This window comes from Macadamia integrifolia, chromosome 7 (genome assembly GCF_013358625.1).
Source record: "Macadamia integrifolia cultivar HAES 741 chromosome 7, SCU_Mint_v3, whole genome shotgun sequence".
In the NCBI taxonomy this organism is placed as follows: Eukaryota; Viridiplantae; Streptophyta; class Magnoliopsida; order Proteales; family Proteaceae; genus Macadamia; species Macadamia integrifolia.
Genome location: NC_056563.1, coordinates 11864056 through 11876951, shown reverse-complemented (window position 1 = coordinate 11876951; position 12896 = coordinate 11864056). Strand labels below are relative to the sequence as shown.

Here is a 12896-nt window from a genome sequence, read left to right as displayed (position 1 = left end):
TTTTGGTACAAACTTTGATTCAAGCTTTAGCAAAATTACCAAAATGCCATAAAATACAGCTGAATGTAAAATACAAAATGAAATATTTGTAATTTTGGTTACACCCTCTACTCAATTGTACCAATGAGATGTTTATATGGTTCTCTATCACATGGACTAACCCCACTCTTTTACATGGAGACAAGCAGAATTGGGAAAACCTTAATTTGATGTTTGAACTTGGGCTTATTTTATATGTTTGAACTTGGCCTTAAGCTGGGGTTCCCTTCTTGTTTGGGCTCAAGTAATCACTCTAGCCCACCCTTAGGAAACCACATTTTTTGGGAAAATTCAAAAAAAATTAAATATTACTAAGATTTCAAATTTTCAGTCACACTTAAGTGAGTAAGTGTGTAATAAGTGTGGCCTACCAATGGGGTTGGTAGCTTAATGGTGAAAATGTCTTCAACTCGAGGGTTTATTCTCGTGCTATGATCACTATCATGGAACACCCTTTTTTTATTAAAAAAAAAAAGTGTGACCTAGTGGTCTTCAGTTACACCCAATACGAATAATAAAAAAAAAATCACATAATCACATCATTAGTGGAGAAGAGATTCTCCACCGTAAGGGATGAAGAAAAAATCATGTAAAATATGATCTGATGAGAACATAATGTATGGGGCATAGAGAAAGAATGTCTGTTAGCATGATTTAAGGCATTTTTTTTTTTTCTTTCTCATATAAGATTTAAGGCATCATTTCATATCTATTCCAAGTGCTCTCTCTCTCTCTCTCTCTCTCTCTCTCTCTCTCTCTCGGGGTGGCTGAAGTGGTCTAACTTAGGTGGACAGCCCCACCAGTAAAATCGGAAATCCCCGTTAACGTCGCTATGGTTTGTATTTTAAATAATCTAAGAGAAAATTTTCTGCACTTTAAAAAGCAGAAAATAGATATTGTTGGGAGAAATTATTATTAAATAAAATAACCAAAGGAAAGAAAATAAAACTCTCGCTTCTCTCTCTCTCTTTGCGTCTCCGTGCTGTGGATTTAGAGTAGCTCAACAATGCGTTCTTTCTTGCTTTTATGATCTCCAATCTGGATTTGTCGACGTTCTTGCTAGGAAGGAGAGGCCCTTCTCTGCTCATCTGTAAGTCAGGAAAAACTATCTCTCTCTCAATGATTTAGAGCCCTCTGAGTAGAATCGCTACATTTGTTTCCTTTTCTCTTTATGGGTTTCCTGAATACGGAATCTGTGTCTCATTCTCATTGTTTTTGGTTAATGGGTAGTCGTGATTGAGGTTATAGGGTTGTGTTAACTGGAATTGATTTGATCCTTCTGCCTCTTCTGTAAAGTGATTGATTGATGGTTTTTGTTATTTAGAATACCCATTTGAATATGTCCACTCATTGTAATAAAAATCCTCTCTTTTTTTTTTCCCATGAACTTTATTTTGGGTTAGATTGATTTAGTCTCATTTTCTGGTTATGATTTTAATTTGATTTCTTTTCTATTTAACATGGCAGAAATCCTCCCAATAATAGTTTTTCCTTTTCAATTTTTCATAGTAATAGTTTCTTACTTTTGCTTTCATATTGTGTTTTTTGGTGAATATCAAGTTTAGTTCACGGAACTATTCAAACTCTGTTATTGGGTTTTCCTTCTCTATGTATTTCGTTTTATCAAGTGAAGAGTATTTTGGAATTAAAATATTTTTATTTTTTACTTCGCCGTTATGAATAAGCTCAAACTTACGTTGCTATTTAATCTTCAATAATGATGTATATTGCATTAATTTCTCAATTTTACAGACTGATCAGAACCATGCAAGCAAAAACCAAAAAGAGAACTGTTACAGAGAATGGGGATGGGCCAGAGGACTTGGTACTTGCAACTTCAATTGGGAATGGGGAGGATTTAGGTCCTATTGTCAGGCATGCATTTGAGATGGGAAGACCCGAGGCCCTCTTACATCAGCTCAAGAATGTTGTGAAGAAGAAGGAAGTTGAAATTGAGGAGCTTTGCAAGCTCCACTATGAGGAATTTATTTTAGCTGTTGATGAGCTCCGAGGTCTCTTGGTCGATGCTGAAGAGCTGAAGAGTGAGCTCTCAAGTGATAATTTCCGACTCCAGGAGGTTGGTAGTGAACTTCTGTTGAAGCTTGAGGAGCTTCTTGAGTCATATTCAGTCAAAAAGAATGTTACTGAGGCTATTAAGATGTCAAAGGTGTGTGTGGAAGTCCTAGAGCTTTGCGTGAAGTGTAACGCACATGTAACAGAAGGTCGGTTTTATCCTGCTCTGAAGACTCTAGACCTGATTGAGCAAAATTTTATGCAAAATATTCCAGTTAAGGCCCTGCGGAAGGTTATTGAGAAGCAAATACCAGCAATAAAGTTGCATATCGAGAAGAAAGTAAGTAGTGAGTTTAATGAGTGGTTGGTTCACATTAGGAGCACTGCTAGAGAAATCGGTCAGATGGCTATAGGACAGGCAGCATCTGCCCGTCAAAGAGATGAGGATATGCGGGCTCGCCAGAGGGAAGCTGAGGAACAAAGCCGTTCCGGGTTAGGAGATTGTGTGTACACTTTAGATGTGGAGGAAATCGATGAAGATTCAATTCTGAAGTTTGATCTCACACCTGTCTATCGGGCATACCACATCCACACTTGCCTTGGAATCCAAGATCAGTTCCGCGAATACTACTACAAGAATCGGTTGTTGCAACTCAATTCAGACTTGCAAATATCCTCAATTCAACCATTTCTAGAATCCCATCAAACCTTTTTTGCTCAAATTGCTGGTTACTTTATAGTGGAGGACCGGATACTACGAACAGCAGGAGGGCTCTTATCAGCAAATCAGGTGGAGACAATATGGGATACAGCTATTGCAAAGATGACAGCTGTGCTGGGTGAGCAGTTTTCCCGTATGGATACCGCAAGTCATCTACTTCTGATCAAGGACTATATCACTCTTGTAGGTTCAACTCTTACACGGTATGGGTACCAGGTAGGTCCGCTACTGGAGGTTCTTGATAATAGTAGAGACAAATACCATGAGCTTCTTCTAGAAGAGTGTCGGCAGCAGATTGTCGATGTGTTTGCCGGTGAAACTTATGAGCAGATGGTGATGAAGAAGGAATATGAATACAACATGAATGTTTTAGCATTCCATCTACAAACATCAGATATAATTCCTGCTTTCCCATATATTGCGCCTTTCTCCTCTGTTGTTCCTGACTGCTGCCGCATAGTCCGATCATTTATTGAAGATTCTGTCAGTTACTTGTCTTATGGGGGCCACATGAACTTCTATGATGTTGTGAAGAAGTTCCTGGACAAGCTATTAATTGATGTCTTGAATGAGGCTTTATTGAAGGCAATCCACAGTCCCTCCACGGGTATTTCCCAAGCAATGCAGATTGCTGCGAACATTTCTGTTCTTGAGCGAGCTTGTGATTATTTTCTGCGACAGGCAGCACAACACTGTGGCATTCCTATACGATCAATTGAGAGGACTCATGCTAGTTTAAATGCCAAGTTGGTCCTAAAGACATCAAGGGATGAGGCCTATCATGCTTTGTTAAACCTAGTGAATACTAAGTTGGATGAATTTATGCAACTTACTGACAATATCAATTGGACAACAGAGGAGACTCCACAGAATGGAAATGAGTATATAAATGAGGTGGTGTTCTACATTGAGACTCTGATGTCCACAGCTCAGCAAATCTTACCATTGGATGCCTTGTACAAGGTTGGGAGTGGGGCCCTGGAGCACATCTCTGACTCAATTGTGTCAGCTTTTCTCAGTGACAGTGTCAAGAGATTCAATGTGAATGCAGTCATGGGTATTGACAATGATCTAAAAATTTTAGAATCTTTTGCAGAGGATAGATTCCAAAGTACTGGCTTGAGTGAGATACACAAGGAAGGTAGTTTTAGAGACTGCTTGATACAAGCACGACAACTGATTAACCTTCTTATGAGCAGCCAGCCAGAAAACTTTATGAACCCTGTGATAAGGGAGAAAAACTATAGCGCTTTGGACTATAAAAAGGTAGCTAGCATTTGTGAAAAATTTAAGGACTCACCAGATCGACTGTTTGGAAGCCTTTCAAGTCGGAATACTAAGCAAAATGCTCGGAAGAAGTCAATGGACATGCTGAAGAAAAGACTCAGGGATTTCAATTGAGAATGCTTGAAGTGTGCAGCGAGTACTAATGTAGATCCAATTTCACCTCTGTTTGTTTTTTGTTTTTCCTTCTCCCCCTTTCCTCTAATTTCATAGACTTAAATGGATTGTCTTCTCCTTCTGTTTCCTTTTTCTTTATGTTTATTCTCAATAGTAATTGACAACTTTAAGTAATGATCAAATGGGGATGATTTTACATTTATAAGAGAGCTATGGCTTGGCCAGCATGCTTGTATATGCTGATCTGACTTGAGATTTTCAGATGTTAAGAATGTTCATATATTGGCCTTGATTATCAAGTGGAAGAAAATCCAGATATGTTTGAGGGAATACATTATCATGCAACACCTTTGACCTGCTTAGTCTTAGCATGTGTGTGTTACAACTGTAATTATTCAAATGGTAATATTTGAGGCTTTGAAGATGGAATGGTCAATGAATTTGCGACATTGAGGACAAGACCTCTTTAATTACCTTCGCCCTGTAATTTAGTCACTGTATGCCTTTAATTGACAGATTATTGCCTCCATTTAGCTTCTATTGTGTATGTGCTATAGGAGTACATTTTATCATCAATAATATATGGACTACAATTGTAATTTTCTCCATACACAAATTCCTCCTGAAACTCGAGCTGCAGTGGAAGATTGTTTGGTTTAGTTTGCATGTTGAGGTTCATAGCTGTATGACTTTGTAGGACTATTGAAGTATTGATAATTTCCTGCAGGTCTGAATTCATAACTTTGCCACAATTATATCAAATAAAGATTCACCTGGCATTATTGCTTTCTAAATTTAGGCAAATAATCTTGCATCCACATGGGTATTTTTATCTCAATATTTCATTCACTGAAGCCTGTTATAATTTGTTATATTTTGGATTCTAAGTTTTGTTATTGTGCTTAGTGTATCCTGCTATTTTTATATCCTATATCAAAGTTGGATTGTTGAAATCTTCAATTCACATCCAGCTTGGCACTGAAAGGAACTGATTGTGTTTGATTTTTAACTGGTTAATGAACTGTTTATCACTGATCTTCAATTTCTCTTGATAGCCACCAGCCTTTCTACCTTTGTAGTTCTATTTTTATTATCAAAATCAGGTTACTAATTTTTTTCTTGTGAAGATTAATTGGCCTTTTTATATCGGTTAATTAGTGAGAAGAGGAGGATAAATCGGAGTTGATTTCTAAGGTTTCAGAGAGATGATTCTTCGGTCTTGGGGGGTTCTCAGGCTGTTCTTTATGATCCCGATTTGGGATTTTTTTTTTCTTATATGAAGCCCATTTTCTAATTTTCGTCACTGGTTCTGGGAGGATATGAAGTTTTCTCTTCACAGAGAAGAATCAGTTGGGTTGTATTTAACAGGGATGGCTCCTTATTTGAGATCGGTAATGGATTCTCTCCTGAAATCTATTTTAATAGCACGGGTAAGTCACTCCTCTCTCTGCTTCTGCATCTTCATTGGTCGATTCAATATGATAAAGGTTTTTCTTCTCTATTTTCCGAACTCTGTGGTGCTTAGAAGCCTGCACTCCAACTTCAACTTCAGCTCTTCTCTATTTAATGGCATGTTTATTAGAAGGTATGAAAATGTTGTACTTAAGTAAAGAAAATAGATCCTTGACTCACCATCTCCCACAATGCTCTAATTATTCCATTAAATGTAGCAGCAACATCAATGAAATCGGAAAATTTCTGCAAAGAAGTTCTTGGAGAGATAAAATTGAAGATCTTATTGTACTCTGTGAGTTTTCATGAACCTTTTCATTTTCTCCATTACTGCCTTCTTTCTATTGAGAATATTTTTGTTGTCCGATCTTAGAGGGGTAAAGTTTGAATTTTGGGGGGTACTTTTTGAAGTCCGTAGGGTCAGGACCATCCCGGCCCAATCAGGGCAGGGCTAGGCTGGGCTGAGCCTGGCAGGGTATGCTTGGGCTTGGGCTGAGGTTTTTACGCCCTAAGTCAGGTTCGCGCCGGGCTTGGGCCTAGCTGAGGGGATTCAGGGTTGGGCTAGGGTTTTAAAAAGCCCGGCCCAACCCGCCCCTGTTGCAGCCCTAACCCGTAGCATATAAGCTCAAGTTTCCTAGTGAATCGAGGATTCATCGGGTGTTTTAGATGTCTTGTTTGAAGGAGAAGGTGGGAACAACTGTAGAACTGCAATATGAACTGCCCAATTTTCAAGAAGAAGAAGAAGGTGCTGCCATTGCTCCAACTCAAAAGCAGTGTGATGAAGTTCTTATACATTAGAAGGGGCTCTTTCTGTAGTATGTGACTTGAGAGGATGGGCAGCAAGTCAAGATTAGTTTTCATGAGTTCATCCTTGAAGACAAGGTTGATGTTTAAGTGGAGAAGGATGTTGTGTATGTTTTTCTTTGATAAATTCCATGTATGTAGGGTTGATCAGGTAATGTGGCCTAGAGTTGAATGAATACATGTAGAGCTGAATAACCCAAGTCAGTTAAGAGGTTGTTGGGAGTCCCCTAGTCTTTAGGAATTATGGTTATTAGTGAGCCTTATAATATAGGACGGTAGTCGAATGCAGGAGGAGTCTATGTAAGTGCTATTTGTGTTTCTGTGTGTACATATGTGTATGTGTTCTCTACTTTTAAGATGTTCAGGTAAAATTTGAAGGCAAGGGATGGATCACCCTATGAAACTGGGGAGGAATTCACCCTCTGTATAGGAGAAAAGGGAAAAAGAACAAGTAGATTTGGGAGACCTTAGGTACACTTATTTTATTCTTTCAAAAATAAAAAAAGTTTGATCAGCAAGGGTCAGTTGTTGGGTGGGGCGGACTTTGGGCCATCCTTTGGTCTAGCTCATTGCCCTATGTTGAAGAGGCAGCTCTGTTATATTGGTTATTGATTGGTCTTGTTTTGGTTCTTGTTTCTCTCTCTCTCTCTCTCCCACACACACACACACACACACACACATAGGTGAGGTACTTTGATCCAGTTGGTTTAGTTTTCACAGGTTAGGTAGTGTATTTGTTGTTTTAATTTTTAGTAAGATAGAATGAGTTAAATAGGTTACTTTTATATATTGGCAAAAGAATTAGAAGATTACTATTCTAGCTCTGTCGATAAGTTTTGCTTCATGAACACTGGAGATTTTTCTGTTGGTACTACTGATTAGTGTTTTTATTCTTTCTTCCTTGTGGATGCTGGAATAACCATTATTCGGGTAACTGGGTATGGTTTTCCTGTTCATCGCTACCTTATTTCCCATGACTTCCCTCAATATGTTTTATCCCTATCATCCTCAACCATCACTTCCCATACAAGGTACTAATTTCCTCCATCACATTCCCAATCATTAACCCTAACTCGTCATAACCACATCTTGGAGATTTCAACCTTATCAGTCTATAACCTCCCTTAAGCTCCAAATCATCCTACCCAAACCACGTTTATATTTTCCATTATGACCTTTCTTAGCACCCATATTCTTCCTCAAAATTTGTTGTTTAATTTATAAAATCTTAGTTAATCTCTTTGTTGGCTTGTAAAGTAGTTACACACCTACATGTGGTGTTTCAACAAATTTTTCTTGCCTAGACAATGCCTATTTTGGAAATTTCCGACAAAGGCAAAACACCTAGAAATTTCCTTCTGCTCAAACTGCATTTGGCTCTGGTGATCTTGGAAGTCATAAGACCCATCAAATATGGAGCCTTCCTATACCTGAGATTTGCTTTTGTGTAATTGTGCATGCAGAGCCAATGTTTCTGAACCTACAGTATTCTTTTCTCAGTTGCAAACGATAAGCCTGATTTCTGTTAGAAGAACAGATATTTTGAAGAAATTCTTGTTCCAGTATCATATGATTTCTAAAGAGATTTATAATAACAGATATTTGGAAGACATTTTTGTTCTCTATCGGATTATCATGATTTCAAAAAAGGATTTGATGTTTATTATCGTCATGAATACATTAGGTTCACGCCCCGCTCCCCAATTTAAATAAAAAGATGAATGAGTGTCATTTGTCTTAAAATATATGCTGGTATCCAATTTGTGACCACGAGAGGGCAGCTTTCTCTAAGGGTGTCACAGGCTGATTTGTTTTTTTGTTTGGGCTTTGTTCTGGTCCTGCTAGGCTGCTATGGCCTAATTGTGGGCTGGACATAGATTTCAGGCACAGGTAACTTGAGATTTTTGGCCTATGTTGCCGCTGGTCTGGCCCTGCATTTGGAACTGTTTAAGTTGGGTCTGTTTTAAGAATATGTCACATGGAAATATAAAAAAATATATCACTAATGTCAATGGGTTAACCAATCACTCAATTACCAATCAACCTGGTTCAGATTAGTGGGGGTTGAAATCATATTTGAGTACCTGATCGCTAGCTGGGTACATCTGTAACCATACTTACAGAACCCATGTACCCTACCCAGTGCCTCTCAAGTATTGGGTACCTATTTATTAAGGCTTTGACTAGTTATTATAGGTTAGTTAATGATTTAGTGTAATTACTGACTGAAACAGAGTAATTCAAGTATAATGATGAGATGGACCCTAATTATCGAGATGTCTATAATTTTAAAATACTTAAATACATTTTCAATGTTTCCTTATGTCAAACCCAACTGATGTAGTTGCATTAAACATTAATCCCTGACGGGAGGGCCTATGTGTAAGCTTGGGAAGGACCGTAAGGTGTTGGTAGCGGTCTAATAGGCAGAAATTGGCCTTTGGATAGCCATTATAGATTGGGCTTTTATTTTTTGGGTTTCATTATAATGGCCTTCGTTTATAAGCTCATAAAGTAGGGAAAGTTAGTACACGGGATTAGTGGTTAAGTGTTTTGAGTTAGACTAGGATTCTTAATAGCTGGATAGAATTCTGTTTTGAGTTTATTTACTTTATTGAGAGTGTGTATGTGATTAAGAGTAATATTTTGAGTTATTTTATATGGTCGTTATATATGTTATGCATCCTCATCAATTAGAGATAATTTGAGTGAAGGATATGAGTCTTTTAACAGGTGTGGTGCCGTTGAGCAACATGTAAGGGATTGGTATCTCAAACCTTTTTTTTTTTCCCTCTATTTCTCTCTTCTTCCTCCCAAGTAGATCAATCTCATCTCTTTTCCTTCTGCTTCCATTGACCTGATTTCTTCCCTTAATAATGTAGTTGCTTCCTTTATCCCAGATCTAATTATAGTTTGATTATTGGGATTGCTTGCATCTGTAATCCATAATCTGGAGTTTCAGATTTCATTACCAACTGCATCAGCAAAGAACTTATTGGGTGACTCCAATATAATAATTAAAAGACATATATTGGATGAAAAATGGTCAATCATGGTTCTGGTGTTGGCAGTCATTGAGGTGGGACTTATGTGGGAGATTCTTACCATTGTTTTAAACATGAGAGACCATGCTTGGTCTATGGATGTTCTTGACACTTGCTAGAAACCCTTATCAAACCATAGGTGGTATCTGTACATGATACCTGGTTGCCACTTGACTATTTACCTTGTAAGGTTAGGTCTGGACCAGCCATATTATTATCTTCTGCTTACATGCTGGCAATAGAGGCATTATTGACAGCTTACTCAAAGCCAGCCCTGGGTTGATTATGGGTAAGTGTGGCTCTTGCTTTTTCTTATTCTGATCATTCTCGAAATGATTTATCAATTCCTGGGAAATTTTATCCAGAAAATGGGAGATTTGCTAGTATGGGTTATTGGGGTTTTGAAGGGGAGGAGACTCCATGTGATGAGAAAATTAATATATCTTCACTAGTGAGTCTTTCTCCACCGCCCTTCCCTTTCTTCTTTTTCTTTCTCTGGTAGCTTTTCCTGGACAAATTTGAACGTCATTTAGAATTTGGAATTTGTTCTTCTGTAACTTCTTTGAAGGTTATTCATCCAAAAAAAAAAACCTTCTTTGAAGGTTCTGCTTTTTCTGATAGGAACTTCCAGTAGCAGTACTCCCAATTAAATTTTGGAATACTCAACTCAACTCAGCCCTATCCAAATTAAATGTGGTTCAGATACATGGAGCCTATTTCTCCATTCAACTCTATTCAAAGCAAGGAACTAAATTTCAGTTTTCGGACAGGTTTTGGCCTAGGCCGAAATCGAGATCTGGGCAAAAACCACCAAACCTGGTATTTTTTTTTTTTTTTCAAGGCTATTATTACTAGAAATTTGGGCTGAAATTTCCAAATTTTTTGAAACCTGACCAAAATCTGGTATTTTTTATTTCCGAAATTTGGCCATCTCGTCTCAGGGTCCACCCAGATGGCCTAAACTTCCGAAATCTGGGCCAAGATATTTAGAACCATGATTCAGAGCCATAAAGATTCCAGTCCTAAGCTTTAGATGTCTTTCCTCCCACTTCTCCTATAATCATTTTAAGCCCACCTCCGACTCTTTTTCTGCTAGAAGGATAGATTCTATTAAAATTATAGAAACAAAAAATGATAAAATCATATAAAGAGAACCATCAGGAAGGAGCCACCGGAAACGACCATAAAACAATAGACACCCCCACCTTTAGCGTTGCCATCAGCAGGGGACTCCTTACACTTTCTAAATCTGAATCTAGGTCTGGAGGTAGCATCCATAGTTAACTCATCCTTCATAAAGAGTTTTCTACGTGAACAAGGAAATCTTGGCATAGAAGCTTCCAAGTAGCTTCATAGGATTGCCACTAAATTCACAGTGGAACATGGAAGATCTCAAGATACTAGCTTCTTCTCTTCCTATATAAGAGGCCTCGATGGTGGTAATGAGATGCATGTGATAAATTTGATCAGGCTGTCTTCTTCACCACTATCATGGCTACGTTCTCTGCAACAAGAAACAATAGCCCTCCTATTGCTGCCACAGTACTGTCGCTTCTCTTTGGGCTACTAATGGGTAGCCTAGTCATTACAGGTCTGTGTAACAGAATTAAGGATCTGTTAGATTAGAACTGAAGTACTCTACATTCTTTTGCACTTACTTGCAGGTTCCTGCTAGCCAAACACCCACAGAAAAGTTCTTAACACCCCACAGAAAAGTTCTTTCTTTTTTCTCATTAATATCACTTCACTTACCCATGAAAATGAATATTTTACTTCACCTCCTTCTACCCAAACACGGTTTAGACTTGTCTCTCTGTGCTAAATTGTAAATTTCATTTTCTATTTGATGTTAGTTTTGTAATTGGTGGAACTTGATCTTAATTTAATTCAAGAAATACTGGTAGGGGGTGGAGCCCCTATTCGAATTTTTTGGGAGTCATTTATATTGGGGTAATTTTGTACTTTTGGAGATTAGGGTTCTTCTATATTGTAACACGTCAAAACACTATAACTCCAAAGAAGATATGAGGGTGAGAGTTTTATAATTCTTCATCAGAATAGTTGAAGCTTTGGTTATCACTCAGCCGTAGACGTAGCCCATCTTGGGTGAACCACTTAAAACATTGTGTTCTATGTGTGTGATTTTTTATTTTTTTTTGTCTTTTGCTAATCATTGTTCTACTGCATTGTTAATTCCAAACAAGTTTGACCTAAGCCTCACTAGAGTCATTCAATGTAATGCAGTTGCACAAACGGGTGTCTGTTATGGATCACCAGGCAGCAATTTACCATCTCCACAAGTAGTTGTGAATCTTTATAAATCATCAAGCATCCAAAGGATGAGGCTTTTGCTCCAAATGACGCAGCTCTCCAAGCTCTTGGAGGCTTTAACATTGAACTCATGTTGGGTGTCCCAAACGGTCACCTTCAAGGCATAGAAGCAGTGCACTGCAAATGATTGGGTACAAAGGTACACAAAAGCATGCTCATCTAATGTCAAATTCAAGTACATTGCCGTCAGCAATGAAGTGAATCCCGGCAACGGAAAAGCTCAGTTTGTTCTCCCTGCAATGTGAAACATACAAAGTGCAATTGCATCAGCTGGTCTACAAAACCAAATCAAAGTGTTGACAGCCATTGATACTGGCCTCCTTGGAAACTCTTACCCTCCATCTCAAGGTGCCTTCAGGGGCAACGTGAGGTCATTTATAGACCCAATTATAAGCTTCCTTTGCTAGCAATGGTGCACCACTACTAGCTAATGTGTATCCTTACTTTAAGTTACAATATAACCAAAGGGACATCCAGCTTTCCTATGCCTTTTTTACCTCTCCATCATTTGTTTTTAATGATGGTGGTGGAAGAGGTTACCAGATGCTTTATACTCAGCTCTTGAGAAGAATGGTGGTTCTTTTGTTCAGATTGTTGTATCGGAGAGTGGTTGGCCAACTCAAGGAGATGAGGGGACTTCAGTGCAAAATGCACAAACTTACAATTCAAAGCTGATTCAACATGTGAAGAATGGAACATCCAAGAGGCCAGGAAGAGCTATAGAGACTTATATCTTTTCCATGTTTGATGGGGACAAAAAGAGTCCAGAGCTGGAGAAACACTGGGGTCCTTTTCTCTCCTAACAAACAACCCAAATATCAAATTAGCTTCTCTTGAGAGTTGATAGATGGGTGTTCAAAGGGGGAACCAGTCTTCTTTCTATGCTTTTTCATCTTAAAATAAGAGTACCTACCATGATTTCTTGTAGCGTCTTCAATGCAAACCTCTGAATTTAGAGATTTTGTATATATTTCAGGTTTTTCTGATCCAAGCAGAAAAGTCTAATGCCTTCAATGCTTTCTGTAATTCATTAATATAAATTGAGTTTAATTTTACTAAATTATCCACCTAATGTTATCTTTAACCAAATT

At 38.1% G+C, this 12896-nt stretch overlaps 1 protein-coding gene and 1 pseudogene across 1 annotated transcript; both read left to right on the top strand.

The window, feature by feature from the left end:
* Positions 1-848: 848 nt before the first annotated feature.
* LOC122084329 (exocyst complex component SEC15A) lies at positions 849-4409 on the top strand. The gene is made up of 2 exons (XM_042652492.1): positions 849-1129; positions 1792-4409. The coding sequence occupies exon 2, from the start codon at positions 1805-1807 to the stop codon at positions 4172-4174; it is 2370 nt and encodes a 789-aa protein (XP_042508426.1). The 5' UTR covers positions 849-1129; positions 1792-1804; the 3' UTR covers positions 4175-4409.
* Positions 4410-5614: 1205 nt separating this feature from the next.
* LOC122083316 lies at positions 5615-12762 on the top strand (annotated as a pseudogene).
* Positions 12763-12896: the final 134 nt, after the last annotated feature.